Source organism: Dendrobates tinctorius, unplaced genomic scaffold (genome assembly GCF_039654945.1).
Source record: "Dendrobates tinctorius isolate UK_male_01 unplaced genomic scaffold, ASM3965494v1 ptg000070l, whole genome shotgun sequence".
Taxonomy (NCBI): domain Eukaryota; kingdom Metazoa; phylum Chordata; class Amphibia; order Anura; family Dendrobatidae; genus Dendrobates; species Dendrobates tinctorius.
This window is the reverse complement of record NW_027361738.1, coordinates 57,653,122-57,674,624: the sequence shown is the minus strand read 5'-3', so window position 1 is coordinate 57,674,624 and position 21,503 is coordinate 57,653,122. Positions and strand designations below refer to the sequence as shown.

Below are 21,503 nucleotides of genomic sequence, written 5' to 3'. Positions count from 1 at the left end.
GTAAGTAAAAGGCTTTTTTCTTCTCACTAGTGATGAGCCAGTATACTCGTCTCTCGGGTTTTCCCGAGCATGCTCGGGTGTCCTCCGAGTATTTTGGCATGCTCGGAGATTTAGTTTTCTGCATGATTTGCGACTTGTAAACAGGCTGAATACATGTGGGAATTCCCTAACAAACAGACATTCCACACTTGTATTCAGCCTGTCTACAAGTCGCAAATCATGCAGATAAGACGAAAACTTAACCTCCGAGCACGCCAAAATACTCGGAGGACACCCGAGCATGCTCGGGAAAAACAAGCAACCAGTATACTCGCTCATCACTACTTCTCACTCTTCCATAAAGGCCACCTCTATAGAGTGTATTGTGGTCATATGGACAGATTCTCCAGTATCTGCTTGGGAACTCTGCAGCTCCTTCAGGGTTACTTTTGGTCTCTGTGCTGCCTGTCTGATTAATGCCTTCTTTGGCCGAGTTGGGAGTTTTGGTGGGCGGCCCTCTCTTGACAAATTTATTGTGGTACCATGCTTTTTCCATTTGATGATAATGGATTTGATGGTGCTTCGGGGGATCATCAGAGATTGGTAATTTTTTTTCTAACCCAACCCTGACTTGTCCTTCTCAACAACTTTCTACCTGACTTGTATGGAGATCTCCTTGGTCTACATGGTGTTGTTTGGTTAGTGGTTCTTCTTGCTTAATGGTGTTGCAGCCTCTGTGGCCTTTCAGAAAAGGTAAAGTATATATACTGACAGACATTTGACCCTTATGTTGCACTCAGGGGGACTTCCTACCACTAAACATGTGAGTTATGAAGGTAATTGCTTGCACCAGAAATTTCTGGGACTTGATATCAAAAGAGGTGAATACATATGCACATGCCAATTTTTAGTTATTTGAGCCCATAAATTTAATTTATGCCCATATTTTTCTCACTTCCCTTCAATAACTTAGACTATTTAGTGCTGATGCATCCACACACAAATCGAATTACAAAAATATTTAAACACGGATTGTAGTGTAACAAAATAGGTAAAAAGCCAAGGGTTTGAATACTTTCACAAGACTGTATGTGATGGCATATCATAATGACTTGCTAGCAACATTCTTTTAAATGGTTCTCAGTGCAAAAATAAGGTTGGGATTCACTGGTCTAGAGTCAATGGTGGAGCCATGAATGTTACCATGTAAGAAAAGTACCAAGTATCACTATAAGGGTTTCTGAAATATGATAAGATTACCGGTAATGACACTAATATTGACATTTTTGGAATTGTCAGATCAAATTTTAACAAAACCATTAGAGGCGTATAAAGGATTATAAACAGGATGGCAGCATTCCCTCCAAAAGCATCTGTCATTTCTGTCCAAGGCGTATAATAGCTTCTCATCCCCATTCAAAGGAGCTAAAGGCCACCATACACATCAAATATAAGTCATCCAAAACTGACAATTTTGGCAGGATCATCTGACCAACAAATGTGTATGGGGGCCTCCTGACTGTCCGATGATAAATGTTAGGGACATAACGATTGGGTGAATTGAATTCAATCGCTCAATCCTTTTATTCAGAGAGCTCCTGCCAGATAAATCTCTCGACAGCTCTTTCATGGAAGACACAGAGGTGCTTGGATGGCCCCTGCATTGCTTTGTGTGGGAAATCGGGAGAGACAGGAGTCATACGAATGATAGTCCAGCCAACATTTATACAGATAAACCCTTTTCTAGTCAAGCCTCAACCACAGAGAAAATAAGAGAAGGAAAAATATTACTCATTGTCCTCACAATCATGATTCATTATCTTCCTTTCCTTTTTATTCCTGAAACTTCAAATGATTACCATATCAACTACCAATCTTCCGCTCAGCACCACATGGTGACACAGCCGGCACAGCGTTCATGCCTACTAAAGTCTTTATTTAAATTAACTTGTTTTTGAGAAACTTCAAAAAGAAGAGCCTTATATTCGGGAAGTAGTATTTATAGAACCAAATCTCTTTCAGAGATGAGAATGGAGCCAATCCCTGATCACATATGTTATAAGCAGCTGTTTGTATATAGTTTAACACTTTGTTCTGTTTGGATAAAAAGAAAAGAAAAGTTGACGAGGTTCTCACTAGTTTCGTCTTTTGTTACTATGGTAACCTGGTTATTTAGAATTTACTAAAATCTGAATAAATTAGTTATTAGCAACATTTAGAATTCATTATTACTAAAAGAAATGTATCTATATATTTTTTGAAGCAACAGATGGTCTAATGTATACTTAAAAAAATGGCTTGTTTAGCTAACGAAGTGCTTAAAATAGATGTGTGTAGTCGCATGATTGCTCGATCCCCCACGTGGCCGTCAGAAGAGTCTAATAAAATGGCAGAGGTGTGCTTGACAATTGAGTAACGCAAGAGCTTTCTGAAGTGGTATTGGAAATTTGAGAATGTGTGTGAAGTACAATGGCTACAGATAAGTGAACCCAAATTTAAAAGTTTGGGGGATCGTACCCGACAGTTAGTGCTCGGTGCTAAACTGCGAACACGGTCTTCTCCAGGAATATTTTCCAGCTCAAAAGTTCAGGTCCCCATTCTTTTCGATGGGGATCGGGTTTTGGTTTAAGTTCGGGTACAGTTCTGGTGCCCTAACTAAACTTTGGAATAAAGTTTGGGTTGAGTAAGAGAACCCGAACTTCCATAAGTCCAACATTCCTAACAATCAAACATGTTTGGGATAAGTTTGAAACCTATGACACTGACTGCACTATGGGAAGAAATTTTCCATGTTGTGCTAGATCGGCTCACTCGGCAGCTCATAGAGGTAGACACAGGAATGACATCACTTTAAATTTTCCACTGGTTTGTTTAGGTACAGCATAAACTAGGGCAGCGTTTGCAACATAAACACAATATTTCTGGCCTAACGGGAAAACAAAATAACAACTAATGGCACAGTCTGTGTTGCTGCGTGGATCCATCCACTCAGCAAACAAACATAAAAAAAGTTCAATTTTCCTTATCCTCAAATATAGCTCTGGAGCTCCCATCTCCAGGCATACCCAACACTGACTGATTCAGATGGCTGTGTATTTACCTTCTGGACTCCACCCTAGGGTGGCGATATGGTGAACAGCCTCCCACCCACTCTTCAGCTGTCACTAAACCTAGCCCTAAACATTAACTGATTAACCCATCTTAGCACTTAGTGTGCTGGAGCATTTTTCTAGGTTCATATCACTAAAGCTAACAACCTCAGTGATACATATCTCCCCTCCAGTACTTAGCCAGTGATGTTGACACACTGTGAACACTGTAACAAAAGCTGTTTGTGCAGTAGTTCTCCGAAACCAGAAGTGTCTGGATGTTCATGGTGACCATCTAACGTGATTGCAGAAGCCAAACATGACTTACAACTCCTAGTTGTCATCTATATAAATCTAGTAATAAACTTTTAAACAGATATTTTCCATGTTGAAGTGTGCATACTTTTTTGGGTGCCACTCTGTCTATTAAAATAATGTAAATACTTAAAATAAAACATTTAAAAAAATATTTGCAACCAGTATGGAATGTCTTTTTTAATTATTAATAATTGTTTATTATGAATTGTTTATTAAAAATAATTTCTTCTCATTTTCACAGAAGGGTATTTTTTTCATGATCCACTCTATTGTACAATAGGAAGCTAAAGAAGGATGTGCTGATTGACGGCCATACAATTTTTTTTTAATGGTTTTCCAATGGGTCTGCCAAGAACTTGGCTTCAGATTACATCTATAGGTTCACCATAGTGGTGCCTATAGGAGATCACAGCGAATATGCAAAAGTTTACAACTCATTACAAGTGTCCAATAACTGGAAAACATTAAAATTAAAGAGAGCCCCAACCCTGTAACTAAACAGTAACAATTGACTTGTATAGTCAGTCCAACTGGTACCCACCACTTCCACTCAGATCCATTGCTCCTGTTACTCAGATGCCTGTTGCAGTGGCATAGCGAGTGCAGTAGCAAGTCTAAACCTAAGTCTAAAATGTAGCAAGAAGTGGTCTAGACTTACCTGTGCATTCACAGTGCCATTGAGGCAGCATTCTTGGAAGCAGCAGTAATGCAACACTGATCTGAGTGGAGGAGGCTGCTGGACTTAGGCGGAGGGCACTAGGTATCATGACTATATATGAAAAATGTATACTCACTTTTAGTCTGGGGGTAGAAGGTCGCCTTAATTGTTTATATTGTACATCAAAGTAACATTATGGAGGCATTTATTAGTAGCTATAGTTGTGTAGATTATTCCAAATTGTGGCCTGGATACTGCACAGCTACGCCTATCCAGAGCACAGGAGAGAAGAGGCTGCACACTGTCTTTATGCAGCAGCATGCACGTCATGGCCAATGTTTCCATCCATTAAATGGAGAGGCAGAGATAAAAGGATGGAAGTAGCTGTATACCATCAACTGCTAACAGAAAGATGACTGGAGAAGATACTTTACCAACAGCAAGATACACAGAGCTACAGATTAACAACGGTCACCCAGTATAGACTTCACTGTTAATATGCAATGGCCAATGTGCACTCTATTACTCCTATATCATGATTACAAGAGAGAAGCTGTAAAGTACAACTAGGTTTTCACTAGAGTATTCGTTTAATCTACAATTAAGCAGAAAGACTTGCTGGACCCTGGTCATGTGGCAATGCTGGTAGTCGTGGTCGTCGGTCCATTGCCCTTCAAACTGCCTTCTACCTGCCGGCATCCCCGGCACATCTTCTGACTAGTAGGTTTGGTGTGACATTATGCAAGCATCATGCTGAAAGAATGATGTAGCGCCAGGCTTAATAAACAAAAGAAGAGTTGAAATGCCAGCCGGTAAGAGGAGGGTTGTACGGTAATAGTCTGGTGGCCACACAATGGCAATGTGGCCATTAGACTGAATCTTTTTGCTCAATTCGATTGCCAACTTTACAGGTCTTCTACTTATACATGCCCGGTCTTAAAATAAGAATTTTAAAATTGTAAAAATTCTAAAGTTTTGAAGAAGAAAAGAGGCTTGTAAGATTTCTTTCAATACTAGAAACATTTTAAATATATTTCAAACATCATGGCGGGTTGCCTTTTATTTTTCAGAAATAGATGAAAATTAAAAGTTGGCCACATTAATCTTTAATTCATGGATCTGATGCTTGCATTATTGCATTTCTTCCATCTCACCATCAGGGTATATGTTTCCTGACTACATCCAGGCTCGGACTGGACCACAGGGTAACAGGGGAATCCCCTGGTGGGCCTCTGTGCAGATCTGGGCCCCCAACCCCACTGTATGGCAGTACTTGGCATAATTCACTTGATTCACTCTGTACAGAAAAAAGCAGCATCTCTTCATTCATTATTCACACTATCCGGTTTATTATTATATAGAGATATAGGTAAATTTGTGAATGAGGGTAGTGTAATATTTGTATGCAGGTGAAAAGTGGGCCCCTCAAAGTCAATGTTACTGGTGGGCCCTTGTCACCTGAGTCCGACACTGCCTACTTCCACCGGGTTGTACAGCACTAAGTTGGTTGAGGATGAAGATAAAGCAGCAGATGCAGGCAGTGAAGAATCAGTCCATAAATAAGAAACACTCATTGCTTGATTCCAATACATTCCACATTTTCCCATGCACGCCGACCGGACTTTATGAGTGAGTAATTGTTGCTGAATACCATGTTATTTGGCACAGACAGATGACATTTTTTAGTCGGCAGAATTGCTGCAGGAATATGTATAAAGGCTTGGTAGATCTGCTGATTGACCATCCATTATTCATTACATTCATTTTAGCAGGATGGTGTTTACAGTTTTGCTATGATGCGGTTTCTCAAGTGTTTCATTGCGCATTCGAGCTCTTTCCGAAGATATACGACGGAACGTCAGTCCTGATTCCTCATTTCCCTAACTACTTGTTCGCCTGTCATTGTAGATGTAGAGCAGCTTGGACATGTGTGTTAAATTTTTATGCCTCCCTATTATTAATGGTCGGTGAGTAAAAATGTAGTGAAATGCACTTTCATTAAGATATTATAAGCCTTATGGGAAATATGCTCAAAAGCCAGGTAGGGAGGAAAAGGAGGACGCCTCTGACCTTCTTTTCTATTGTTCTAGACTTCCCAATACACAATAAGCTAAAGTCATATTAATAGTGAGTCTGCGTTACTTCCGGGCATTAAATCTACATAATTATAAGGAAAACTATAATTACAATCCTAGATAGACAGATAAAGGCATAGACAAATAGATAGATAACAGATAGTTAGATAATTGATATAGATAGATAAGGTAGATAATAGATATAGATAGATAAAATTACATTTCTTAAACCATCTTGAGGAAGTTGCAACATTTTTGTGTCAAGTGCCATTTCCTCCCACTGGAAATTGCAGTAGTTCAAGGGTCACAGAGTTTACCCATTAGATATGTCAAGGGGGGCGAACTGCTGGATGTTTTGGAAGGAACATCAACATTTTTTGAGGCGTAAAAGACAAGTTAGCAGGCTGTCGGCACGTATAGTGGTATTGTGTCATCCTACTTACATAAAGGCATGGCTCTGTTGTCAGCCGATATTCCCCAATGAATGCAGCTATTCACTTTCATAAAATAATGGTAAGAGAGGAGAACATTTCCTAGAAAGTTTCTTGACCGTGAATACATACCACTGTCCCGATCCATTAATCATAGTTCAACCTAATGTCTGTGAAAAATATAGATCCATTCCCTGAACCTTATCTTTCTTGCTAACTTTAGAATTGTCTGATAAAAATCTTCAACCATTGTAAAGATATATGAACTAATGTATCAGACCAGCATTTTTCATTTCCTTGGCATAAAAAAGGCTCAAAGAGGAATTCAAAGGTGAATATTCAGAAACCATTTTTAACATAGTTTAACAAAACACTTTCTTAAGATAACCCCCCCTCCCCAAATCTCATGGTGAAGCACAAACATGTAGTGAATGCAGAGTACCAAAATGAAGAGTTTCTAAGGTTCTCTCTAACTAAACACCAAAGAGACAAAGAAAGAAGGAAATCCAAGGTATCACAGTGATCCAAGAGAGGATCTTTACTCGAGCATCAAGTGGTACTAAGGTTTAAAGCTAGGACAACAAAGTAGAGCTTTGCCAAGCTTAGACCAAACAACAATGTGGCTCCATCAACCAAAGCAACTTCCAACTACAACTATTTTATATTTTAATGGACATGTGTATCAGAGAAAGTTGAAGCTATCGGCTTCCCAATCCAAAAATATCTGGCCGAATTTTCCATGAAGTCCACCTTCTTGTCTCCAAATCCTACAGACTACAAAAATTATTTTAGTTCTACTTCACATATCAGTAAAGTGGATCTAGACTAGAGGTGGCCATTCACATTAAAACACTGGGCATACAGCTAGTCATCAAAATCCTCCGCCCCCATACACACCCATATGTTCAGTTCGATGGAGCGTGTATGTGTGTTAAATGGGTATAGGAGAATAAACCAATGCCAGACACCCATGGTTGTTGTTTATCTTCCTTGAGAACAAAAATATATGCCTTGCTGACCTTTTTGCACATGACAAAGGTAAACTGAACACTCGTTGTGCATTAAAACATACAACACCAGGTTGGTCGGTCTTGGCGCTTTGGTCTTACTGTATGTGCATAACCTTTAGATCAGTGCAATTCGAGACTGGCAGGTAAAAATCATCATCTCCTGGATCAATGTAACGTCAAACCAAGTCGATCTCAACAAGAGCAAAATAATAATGCATCATAGATAGGCATCAATGAAATATAGACGCAGACTCAGATCTTCCATCCACAGTGACAGATTCTTAAGATATTGCAGCAATAGCAGCCCAGCAGGGAACACCTAAATTAAAAATCTTAATTAAAATATCCTTTGCATCCGGTATTTTATGCATATGATGTAATATGCAAATGTCGTTGCTGTAATTGCTTGGCACATTGTCTCCCAGCTTGAGCTGCCTCTTTTGTGTGGAGCAGAATCTCCATATTGCTATAAGCTCTATATGTGTTTTCTTGATTCTCGCTGATTACTTACTTTCATGTCTATAAACAAGACCAAGAGTGCATGTACCGTAGAAATAACTGTTAGATCAGCCTAATCCGCCAACTCCTGCCTGTCCTGGGATAGGCATCTAGTATGGTGACATGAACCAGCGTCGATGTACCTTCCGCTATGTACATTAGTGAATTGATGAGTTTATATGGGTTCTAAAGGGGGTCAATTAAAAAAAAAATTCTCAGAAGTAGAGGATGGATTAAAACAACTTATACTTGCTCAATAACTCAGGCTTGTGAATCCTGACAGGGCGCACACTACGCACTGTCAGGATTTTTCGATGTCAGCGGTCATGTGACAGCAAGTATGCGATGTGCATACTTCCAGCCACATTCCAACTAGACGTGGTCAGCCTCACTCAATTCACTTTCAATTGAGCAAGGTCACACACATCTGGTCGGCATGTGATCGCACGCTCCCGGCGTCGGTATAGGAGAATCCTGACTGCACGCACACTGCGCGCTGTGAGGATTCACAAGTCAACACAACTAATTTAATGCTTAATGTCCATTTTTTTTTAAAAATCATGGAAAGCCATATTAAATCATGTTATTATGGACTTTACTAACTTTTACAACTTTAGTGTATTTATTTATTTATTTTACTCATTTATATAGCGCCATTAATTCCACAGCACTTTACAGACATTATTGTCATATGTGTAAGAAATCGAAAAAATGTCAAAAGGCAAACGTGCAAATATTGGGTTTTTACTATGAACCACCTGTATCCTAAGGGAGAGCTATAACGTTACTAACAGTTTGGTCTCTGTTTCAGTTTCCCTAATAATATTGACATCTTAAACTACATCATCTACTAAACTGAGTTATTACGTGTATGAGCCTGTATGGCAGTAAAGTGCAGCTTATTATATTAGAATTAGTTGTTCAGGTTTAATTCTGCGCTGGCGTCTCTCCACAGCTAATGAGCCTGGGTCTTATTAGGGTATTGCAAACTCTACTAGTTCAAGGAGCTGCAACTGCAAAGTCCCCAGAGTTTACCTAGTCTAGCTTATAAGGGTTAGGAAAAAAATCATGATAAAACACTTTTTTAGTGAACTGTGATTTATTAGAAAGAGGTCTCCACTCAGAACCATCATCACTGGGTTGAAAGGGTGTACAAATAGCCACTTTTGCTCTGGAGGCAGCACTATTTCTTTGTAGTACATGTACAAGCCATTGATATTACTGTGTAATGCTTCATTTTTCCTGCGGAGGCAGGGAAACACATGATGTTGGGTTTCCCAGCGGATGAATGCTAAAGGTTCCAGGGATAGACTATACTGCTCTATTCACGGCAATCCGTAACATTCTGATGAAGGTCTGGAACTTAGGACTGAAACGTTAATATATTTTGGAATTGGATTGCCGCATTAAAGGTTCACTATTTCACCCCTATACCCCTGAGTGCCAAATTTTTCTCCATAGATTTATTTTAACTCTTTGGCATAATATAACTGGTACGTACCTGTATCCATTCTTTAACTGTATCCTCACCGGGGGTCCATCCATTCTCAAGATAGTTGAGTCTTGACCTTTCTGTCGACCAGTTAGTGCTGTAATGTGAAGATGCGGTGATTTGGTCTGAAGTTATTTCCCCAGATTCCATCCCAAGGGCTTCTTTGCACACAAAATCTTAAATAAAAATCAGGATACATAAGATCAGCTATATGATTTAGGAATTATCTATGATACATGTATAACAGGACATATATCACTTTTTTTCAGTACGGCAAACAGTAGCATGACTATAATAATGTAGCATGGAAGTCATTCAGCGGTTCATTCATATTGGACATGTGATGTTCTACAGAGGGGTCATCAACGTTGACAAATATAAGTCTCATTTCATTTTTCTATGGATTTAGGGCTGTCCAACCTGACACCCTTTTCCTGCCAGTGGGCTTAAAGTAATATATGGTGTTTTCCTTGTAATTGAGGTCACATATGAAAGCTTTGAAGTTAAGCTGGTTTGCTGTTGCAGCTATAATGGATACTAACCTTACTAAATGCTACGAGGTCAGAACATTGCTCTTCCATGACAATAAAACGGAACTGCAGAAGGCCGCATAATCTTTTCCAGTTGTTCTCATCCATGTCCTTCAAAAGTTCCAAAACTCCAAAATAACTTTCATGGAAGAGGCTCCGGCATGTTTGTGTAAGTGAGATGGATGTAGATAACTGTAATCTTTTTAAAGCGTAACTCCAACTTTCAAAAAAACTTTTTACATAACATAATGGCATATCAGCAGCTTTGATTGGGTTCGAATAAGACTTTGAATGATAAGGAGCTCGGAGAGGCAGGGATAACTCAACATCGGTTTATTCTGACTCTCCAAACTTCTGATTCTTATTTTCTGGCCTCGGAACCTCATCTATCCTCAGATGAGTGCTTCTACCGTTTCATTTTAGAAATTGGTGAGTTTCCGGTAGAGACTAAAATTTCTGACACATCACTAAGAGATGTCAAAAGTTTTTTTTTAAAGTTTTGTTACTCTTAAAACGTTTGCATCTATATGTCATAGTATTCCTAAGTCATATAGATAAATAACACAGTTTTATATAAGAAATGTGTCATATTCTTCATCTATTCTGTTTTATGCAGAAGGTTTTTCAATGTTTTACGGGCCGTAGAATAGATATATATACGGTATATAACATGGAAATATGATGCTGACCTTGTTCTGCATTGCTCTGTAATACGGAATAGTTGGCAGAAAATCCTTCCTTTGCTATTGCATTGTCTGCATGAAAAACAACCGACATGATTCCAGATGAGGCTCTAACTCGTCCTGGGTTGTTCTGTCCACAGTAACGCCCAATGTGAGGACCCACTGTAAGAGGGGGGAAAAATGATTAGCAAAAAATTAAATTTGTTAAAAAAAAAATAAAACAAATACAAAAATTATATTGCAGCCTTTCCATCGGCAATTGTATAGCAGGCACACGTATTTATTGTCCTCTAACGAGACACCGCATTGCCACCGTAAAGGTCAGGAAATAGCTTTACTTGATGATCGCCCACAATAATAGATACAGATCATAAGCAAGATAATGGCCTTCTGTCTCTCTGACCTGAGCGAAGAGACCTTCAATTACCTAAGAGATCTTTGCTTTGAATCAGCAACAGCATCTACGATCCATGCTGTATATTAAGTCTAGATGGAAACCTCAGTACTATCAGGAGGAAATATAGGCAAAGTGAGCCTGAAGTTTATTAAATGAAAAGATGACAAACCACAGCTGTACCGGCTAAGCAACAAATCAGTAACAAGATAGAAATTTACCGTACCCAAAAGTAAATGTTTGTATGTGTAAAATATACAGCGTGAACACACACAAAAAAACATTTCCCATTATTTTAATGCATCTGGCCTACCGGATGCTACTCAAAAGAGTAAATAAATGTAATAAAATCTATAATTAAAATATAGTAAAAGTATCAGCTGTTATATACAGACAAAAAAATCACCAAAAAAGAACGAAGAGTAAGTTTATTAGGAGTAAAGCGATATGAAGTTAGAAACATGACTTGAGGGCGACTTCAGGGTGTCACAATTGGAAAGAATTGCCTTGGAACAATCTCAATGTGACTACCTTAATGGCAGTAACGGTAAAACTTTTTACTCACAGGGAAAATGGTAAAGTTTTTTCTCCCCAGCACTGAGATGGGTCATCAAAACCAGAAGGGAGGGGGAATTACTGACACCAGAGTCGGACATATCATTGGTGCAACCTGTTCAGCCACATAGGGGCCCAAAATTAAGGGAGCCCATTCTACCTCCAATGCAGGTGAAATTGGGCATTATGATGAGCTATTGGACTGTAATGGGCCCATACACTGTTCTAGCACAGGGTCCCATTTCTGTCTGTGTCCACCAGTGAATGCCACCCTTATCCAGTGGCATGGAGCTGGATCTGGTAACCCACCTGAACTATAGATTTTCAAAGTCCTGAAAAGCCTTTTTAAGGTAACTCATTCCATGATTCTAGTGTGAATTGTTGGCCACTTTGAGTTACCGTTGAGCTTTGAGGCCTAATGGTCATTTAGACTGGCGGCTGCCCGTGGCAGCTAAATGACCACCGATTGCCTACATGCAAGCCGATACAAAGTCATTTAATGGTCTATTGAGCCAGACTGATCACACTTCTATGTGCACAGAACGATCATAATGATGATCGATCTGTGCGCGTAGAACACTGGTATTGGCATCAAACCACCTGTTTGCATGGGACGATGTGCTGCTGAAAACCATGAGTCTTAAGTTTGCTTAAAATTATCTCACCCAAAGAAGTAGCGTTTTACTTATTCATCACGTAATTGCCGGAAAGGTTTAGACAGTCCAAAAATGTGGAAACAAGCATTTGTAGGAACTTTTGTTTCCGGTTATCGGTCTGTCTAAATGGGCCCTCAATGTTCTGAATTCCCTGAATTCCATCTCTCACAATTGATCATTTTATTCCCAAGGCGTAAAATTTAATACAAGAGGTGGACTGTGATCAGTCTCGGGTGCTTGATAGTTGTGCCCAGATGTTGTGATTGGCACAGTCCAGGACTGCTGTACATTATTTAGGTGGATCTTATGACCCTGATTATTAATTATGAGAGCTCTTATTGCCCATGTTGTGGGGGGGTGGGGGACGACTCTATAATCAGGTATAAATCACTCCTAATCCTGTTAATGGCAGGATTGTGTTTCATTAAATTTGAGTTTGAAATAATCTAAAATTACAGTAAAACAAAAAAGCTGTAACTTCTAATCTGCATTAAGTCTACATAGAGACATTTCTTTAGACCGCAGCAGTCTCGTTGCCTATCTAATATTAATGTGAACTGTTTAATTAGCTCCTTTTTCCTTATAGAAAAAAAAAACCCATACAGACACAGTCATAAAAATGGGTTGAAACCACTTAAACAATAAATGTCTGCAGCTGAACTCAGGTGCCTTCTTTGAAATATACACAAGTCATCCATTGAAAGGGAAACAGAAGAACACTGTTGGGTTGGGAGCTGTGATTGAAGACCCCGTTTGTGACTCACTGGCTTATAATTTTCATGGAATCAGTTGGGATGTCTACATTTAGTTTGGCTGGATTTTGCCCCCTGGACATCTCAGTACTTTGCTGTGTCTGTGATTATTATATGGTCAGGAGCCGCCAAGACAACACCACACAAACGAGTATTGAATTTCTAGGAATGGGCATTCCCAGTCCAGCTAATGCAATATTGATCTGTGGTGAGCCGGCTAATGCACAGCTTATTAATAAAGCACGTACCGGAAAATATCTATCTATCTATCTATCTATCTATCTATCTCTCTATCTATCATCTATCTATTATCTATTTATCTATCTATCTATCTATTATCTCTCTCTATCTATCATCCATGTTTTTAATTATTTATCTATTTATCCATCTAGTTTGTCACTGGCCCCAATTCATACATATAATTTCTATAATACTATATTTACTAGTCAGATTAAATCTATGAGCCATGGTAAATCATCCACTTCCATTGCCAGTGTATCTATTATTAACGCGTATAATTAACAACTTCAGCCCAAATGTCTAGTCATAGATGAGAGGAAGTAATTAAAACCAGCTTATCTCTCAGTAGCTAATTATATACTTACATTTACATGACCTTTCCCATTCCAGTTTATGGAAAGGGCTCTAACCACGTAATGTCAGCTCGGGAAACAAGGAACAACAGACTGCTCCTGATCGATGGAGATATATGAAGAGGGAGTCTATGTGCATGACGATCTGTTTGCAGATTAAGCTATACAAAGGATGGGTCTATGTGGTCAGTATTTATGGAGGAAGGTAATTCTATTAGAGCAGCAGTAATTCTAGAATTTTTTGTTATAGAGACCACTTTGCTTGACCCTAGAGATGGCCACAAATTAAACTATTAAACTTTTTGGGCTCAGATGAATCAAATACATCTAAGTCTTCTTCTATTCAAGATTAAGTAAAATTTTGGTTGCCCAAAGGTTGGTAAAGTTGTCAGCTATTATCCTTAACGGTAGGAATTCTTTTGACAATTACTCCTGACTTTCCTTCAGTGGGCAAACTTTGGAACAGGTTTCGACATGGTCGCACTGCTGGTTCAAACTGTGGCCTTTATCATGCTGCTAATAGATGGAACAAGGCCAGCCGGATGCAGGAATGTGGCCAGTTTCATAGCAGACCTTGGAGGCTCTAATGCTCAGAGCCCGCTAGTAGTGCAGGATTCTTTCCTAGGTAACCGGCCACTCTGAGACTGCAGGGTGGCCGATAACCTAGGTGATCAGCTGGACTCCAAAGAAATAAAAATCCCTTGATTCTAGAGAATGGAGATAATTTTTTATTAGAGACAAACCGCAAGTTTGCGTGTCTTTACACTTTGCAAATTTAGCCATTTAAGAACTCGAGACAATGCTGAATAAGGGGGTGTAAAATGGAGATTAAAACCTGTTTTTACCAAATGATTACATTAGTTTGGAAAAGCAGAAGGAATATTTCATCTGTTCACAGACATTCACATTTAGACGTTGCCCGGTGCCCCATCAGAGCCACTGAGAAAATCGACTATAATATTTTAAGAAAAGAAACAAATGATGAGATAATCCAAATATGGTGGTTCCCAAATTAAATAGGACCTGTACTTTCAGCAAATTTTGCATAAATCAATAATACTGGAGAACATAAGAAACTTTGATCTGCTTTCTTCCTCAGTTATAAGACATTTTGTCCACTATTCCCACCTCCTGAACTTGTCATCCACTCTGAAATGAATAACAAGTCAAGAAGGACTGCTGATTCACTGTCACACAGTATGGAGAGAGGTGGAAGATGAAGTAAGCCGAGGGAGACACAGAAAGATTGTGCTGAGTTTTCTGAAAAGTCTTTTACCTCACCCAGAGCTGGAATAATTCCACTCTGATCACTACTGATGTGTAACGTCTTCTCTACTGGTGCTTGTCTCTGTGTGCTAAAAAGGGTATATACAGTAGAGCAAGAATCCCACTCTCTGTGCTGTGTATGTGAGTATGTGAGACATCATAGCATCTAGTCTCCTCTCTTCAGTTTAGCATGAATTGAAAATTATAGACAGAGCTTTCAGAAAGGAAATTGATGAAAAATAGAAATAGTGTTTTTCCTCATGAACATTCACAAGACAGCTTGTTCTGAAACGTTACTTGAAAGAACGGTTACTCTTTAAACCTTTCTGAATATCCGAGCCTTCGGCTGGCCATAAGATAACTGTCTGCCAAACATCTCTCCGGATATCCACCATACACATGACTACTAGACTCAGCCAAGTGTTCAATTGTTTTCAACTGGGAGAATGGAGAAAGTTGTTGCCAGACCGTTCCGATAGTGGCTCATGTCTACTACAACAAAAGGGATAATTGGGGACCCCATACATCAGATGGACTACTGGCTTCAGTTGATTTTGTTAAGTGTATAAGGGAGCATTCAGGGTCCATTCAACCAGCATTGCCTTGCGCATGTACTCAAAATGGCGCTTTGATTTTTTTTTGCATAAATCTGACTTTATAGAAAATAATTTTCCCCTTTAAATTTTTTTTTCATTTCTCCCTCTCCAGTTTCATCTAGCTGAATACAATCATTGACAGTAGACAAGTAGAGTCCCAGTTACAAAATCAATTAAATTTCATTGCTAAGTACAATTCTTCTATCGACCGCTCGAAATAAAAGGGTAAAGTATCTCCGTTTATATTACCTATAAATCTGATCTGATTACTTTCAGAAATAATTGGAGAAGCTGCAATTTCTGTTCTTCTTAAGTGTTGTCACATCATCACGGCCACCTTTTTATTCATTAGGCATACTTCCTGATATAAAGCCAATAAAAATTAAAAATGGAGAAAAAACTAAAAGAATAAAAATATTGTAGGAATCTCTGTAGCTCGAGATATGCAATGTACAAGAGTCAATTGAGCCCTCTAATTTTTTTTTTCCAGGGGGGGGAAATCGATTGCTTAACATAAAAGGGGTCTCCTGACTTGATCATGATTTTAATATTCGACTTCTTGTACACGCCTGTACCACTCTCTCGCCAGCAGGACAGATGAGATGCAGCTTTTTTCTTTACAAAGTCAATCAAGTGAATTATGCCAGGTACTGCCCATATTATGGGCTTGGTGGCCCAAATCTGCACAGGGGCCCACCGGGAGATTCCCCTGCTCCCCTTTGGGCCAGTCCGAGCCTGTTCGCGGGTATGCTGAGTTTCCTGTGCAGATATTCCCCGTAGATTTGTTATAGATGTATAAAATCTGCAGATAAGAATTGCACATAATACGGAATGACTGTATCAATAAAGTTTCGACAAAAGCCAAAGTATCAAAAACAAAGCAGCTTTATTTAAAACATCCAAGAAGAAAAACTGGAAAGGAGACAAAGCGCAAATAGGGTGTTATCTGGGTATATGCACGATTGAGGCTCACCTGTTTGAGCTGTGTGCACACACAACCACTGACAGAACACAAGACTGCTGCAGACCGATGAAAGGATAAGTGGATAAATGGAAAAACAAATGGCTTACTCTGCCCTGCAGTGGAAGGAAAGATGGAAGATGTCAAATCTGATTTAAAGAAGTATATTTGTCAACACGTTTCGATGTATGCAACATCTTCATCAGGACAAACTTAAACGGTTGTGGTTTGTTCTGATGAAGTTGCAAACTTTGAAACGCGTTGATGAATAAACCGCCTTAAATCAGATTTGACATCTTCCATCTTACCTCCCACGGCAGGGCAAAGTAGGCCATTTTTTAATTTAAAGCATGACATATCAAAATAGACAAAAAAAAGCAGCAAAGCTGAAAAAAATAATGGAAGAAAAAGCACTCAAAAATGCAATGAAAAAAACACAAGTAGCATAATTTACCTTATTTGTTGCAGAAATCTGCATCACCAAAAGCTCACCAAATACCCATCGTGGCAATGCTCACTGAGAAAGTGATGAAATACAGATTTACCCCTTTAAATGGCACAATTAAAGATAGCAGCTACAATTCACCAAGTTGTAATATGGCACCAGATTTAGGCATCGTATTGAGACACGGGGACTGCCTAAAGCTCTATAGTAAGGAGCTACAGGGGGAATTCGTGTGCCTCCATGCACCCTCTATTGTGTGCATGTGGTGTTTCACCAAACTTAGTGCCGTAACCATCACTCCTCTTCACTGGGAATAACCTTAAATGTTTAAAGCTATTCTTAAAGTCACTACCTCCTTAAAGGATAAGTGATAACTTGCTGAGTGATGGGGTCTGACTGCTGGGATCCCTACCCATCCTGACAATGAGGCTCATCATGTGGCTTGCACCACCACTCCATTCATTCTCTATGGCACCACTGGAGACAGCTGAGTGCAGGGAATAACCCTTTAAAGGAGGTTAAAAAAGATTTAATAAACATGGAACTTTTCTTCTAGAAATAGCACCACATACTGTATGTCCAAGGGCCCTGTTTGGTATTGCATTGAAGCTCCTTTTACTACAGTTGTGCTAAAAAATTTACATACCCTGGCAGATTTTTTGCCTTCTTTGCCTTTTTTCAGAGAATATGAATGATAACGTCAAAACTTTTTCTCTACTCATGGTTAGTGGTTGGGTGATAATGACAACCAAAAACATCCAAATGACCTTAATCAAACGTTCACATACCCTGGTGATTTTGGCCTGATAACATACACAAAAGTTGACACAAATGTGTTTGAATGGCTTCTAAAGGTAACATCCTCACCTGTGACCTGTTTGCTTGTAATCAGTGTGTGTGCATAAAAGCTGAGTGAATGTATGGGATCCACACAGACTCTTGCTTCTTTCATCCAGCCACTGATGTTTCTGGATTGTGAGTCATGGGAAAGCAAAAGAATTGGAACTATGAGAAAAGGTAGTTGAACTGTATAAAACAGGAAAGGGATACAAAAAGATATCCAAGGAATTGATAATGACAGTCAGCAGCTTTCAAACTGTGATTAACAAATGGAAAATCAGGGGCTCTGTAAAAACAATACCACAGTCAGGTAGACCAACAAGAATTTTGTCCACAACTGCCAGGAAAATTGTTCCGGATGCAAAGAAAACCCACAAATAACATCAGCTGAAATACTGGACTCTCTGAAAACTAGTGGTGTGGCTGTTTCAAGATCCACAATAAGGAGGCACTTGAAGAAAAATGGGCTGCATGGTCGAGTCGCCAGAAGAAAGCCATTACTGTGCAAATGCCGCAAAGTATCTGACCTACAATAGGCAAAATAGCATAGACAAGCCTCAAAACTTCTGGAACAAGGTAATTTGGAGTGATGAGAACAAAATTAAACTTTTTGGCCACAACCATAAATGTTACATTTGGAGAGAGGTCAACAAGGCCTATGATGAAAGGAACACTATTCTTACTGTAAAGCATGGAGGTGGATCGCTGATGTTTTGGGGATGTGTGAGCTACAAAGGCACAGGAAACTTGGTCAAAGTTGAAGGAAAGATGAATGCAGCATGTTATCAGCAAATACTGGAGGCAAATTTGCAATCATCAGCCTGGAAGCTGCACATGGGATGTACTTGGACGTTCCAGCATGACAACGATCCAAAACACAAGGCCAAGTCAAATTGTCATTGACTAAAGCAGAACAAAGTGAAGGTTCTGGAGTGGCCATCTCAGTCTCCTGACCTCAATATCATTGAGCCACTCTGTGGAGATCTCATGTGTGCATTTCTTGCTAGACAGCACAGGAATTTACAGGAATTGGAGGCTTTTTGCCAAGAGGAGTGGGCAGCTTTACCATCTGAGAAAATAAAGAACTTCATCCACAACTACCACAAAAGACTTCAAGCTGTCATTGATGTGAAAGGGGGCCATACACTACACGGTATTAAGAAATGGGGTATGTGAACTTTGATCAGGGTAATTTGGATGTTACAGTTACAAAGAAGCTGCGAACACATGAACAATTTGCTGTGCAGTGCTGTTCCCAGTCTCTTACATTGCCCATAAATCTGACAGCGATTGTCCTCTTATTGCATTACCGGCTCTTTTACGTTTGAAGAATTGCTTTATTAAGCTGTTTACGTTTTTTTTAGACTTTGCTCCTGTTTGGATTGGTCCATTTGTAAGAGGATCTGTTCCATCATTTCTATGTACACATTACTTTCAGTAGTGCAAGTCTTAATGACAGCAAAGATAGACAAGAGGCATAAGATGTTGGGATAAAAAAGATTAATAGAGTGTTTAATTTGCTATGGCGTTACCATCTATCGGGACTCGGGAGACAGCGCTTTCTGCGCCTTCATTCACAAGTGTGTTTATTTTATTGACTTTATCATTGAAGTCATGCCAAGGCGATAGCTCCCATACTGTATATTTCATACCCTAAATTACATTTCACTCTCAGTATTACAGGGAGGAGAACTGGGACTACAAACAATATACAATGTACGTTATTTTGTATTATCATTACTACTATCATCATATATAAAATATAAAACAAAAACTACACAACTTGCAACAAAGTAATAACAAACCACTATTTCCACTCTCTGGAGCTCGTCCATCCTCACCTGCATTTACTAGATAACCCCGCAATTACCTGGTGCTTCATGCCTCAGTGAGGTCCCTCTTTCACCACTGACACCGCTGTGAACATGGAGCACTTCAGGATCTGACCCTGAACTGCAGAGATGTTATAGGCACATCCCAAGGTCCGGGGATTTATGGCTGAATGTGCAGGGTCATCCAGACCAGGAAGAATTCTCTCATTTTACTGCTGCTGCTGTCTCTGTTACTAAGTATTGGTATTTACACCTAGTGATTGCATCCAGACAGGGTGTGAATTGTACAATCACATGGAAAGACTGCTGGGAAAAACCATCCAAAATGGTTGGAAATGGCACTTGTATATTGGATATAAAGTATTAGAATTATTGGAAGAGAATCCTGTGTGACCTTTTCTTTAAATGAAAACATTTAGTATCGATCTGTAGTCTTCATATCTAACTATCTATCATCAAATTTCTACTATCTATCTATTATCTATCTATCCCATATCTATCTATCTATCTATCTCTCTATCTATCTATCTATCTATCTATCTATCTATCCCATATCCATCTATCTATCTATCTATCTATCTATCTATCTATCCCATATCTATCTATCTATCTATCTATCTATCTATCTATCTATCTATCTATCTATCTATCCCATATCTATCTATCTCTGTCTATCTATAGCTATCATCTATTTACCTACCTATCTTCTATCTATTCTCATATCTATCTATCTATCATCAAATTTCTACTATCTATCTATCTATCTATCTATCTATCCCATATCCATCTATCTATTATCTATTTATCTATGCATCTATCTCTGTCTATCTATAGCTATAATCTATTTATCTACCTATCTTCTATCTATCTATCCAATCCATATCTATTATCTATCTCTCTATCTATCATCTATATATCTATTATATATCTGTATATCTATTACCTATATTTATCTATCTATTATCTACCTACCTATCTTCTATCCTCATATCTATCTATCTATCTATCTATCTATCTATCTATCTATCTATCTATTATCTATCAGTCTATATATCTATTATTTATCTATCTATTTATCTATCTAGCTATCTCGCTATCCTTTTATTCTCTTAATTAGACATATTTTTTCTGTCTATAGTTTTCTTTCCTTCCCAATAAATAATATGTCAGTGCGTTATCCATCCAATGTCAGGATTACACGGCTGGCGTGACAATGGCTACTTGTTTTCCACCCTAGGATGTGTGAGTGACAAACTGGTGATGTGTTCCGGCTCCAGCATGAGGTGAGAATCTTTAATCACCGTGCCTGCTGCAGATTGCTTCAGCAAGAGACCTACAGCTGCGGGTGTAAAATAATATGTTGTGAAGCTCCGGGAAGGGATTTTAGCTAAATGAGGCAGCCGGTACCTGCGCACGTTCTCTCTCCGCCTGACCTTAGTGGAGAGGACATGTGCATGTTTGCTTGGTTTTTACATTTCCAAAGGTGGAGGTGGGTCTTTGTCCTGATCTTTTAGTCCTATGCCCTAGTTCCGACAATAATATTTTTTACATGAGACCCCAAGGGTTATATGCAAATATGTGCATTGGAGCCTATGAATAATGCATGATAGAGTATCAAGTGAATATCACGGTAGTTAATTAACTATCTACAAAAGTGAGCCACAGGTAAAATAGAATTGAAATTGTTTTCCACCACACACTGTGTAACAGCCGCAACAGAAGAGGAGCATGCATAAACATTCAGAGACGCGGCTGGATTAAAGGTCACCTTTCGCAGAGAGAGAGAGATCCTAACAATGGTGCATGCCACATGTGAAGATGGAGAAGCACCTGCCATATGCGGATCCACC

At 39.1% G+C, this 21,503-nt stretch overlaps 1 protein-coding gene across 1 annotated transcript in view; it reads right to left on the bottom strand.

The window, feature by feature from the left end:
* NRP1 (neuropilin 1) overlaps positions 1 to 21,503 on the bottom strand; it is a 222,513-nt gene that overhangs the window by 83,976 nt on the left and 117,034 nt on the right. Inside the window, 2 exon segments of the mRNA XM_073581683.1 lie at positions 9,560 to 9,726; positions 10,770 to 10,925. Of these exon segments, the coding sequence (XP_073437784.1) occupies positions 9,560 to 9,726; positions 10,770 to 10,925 (323 nt within the window).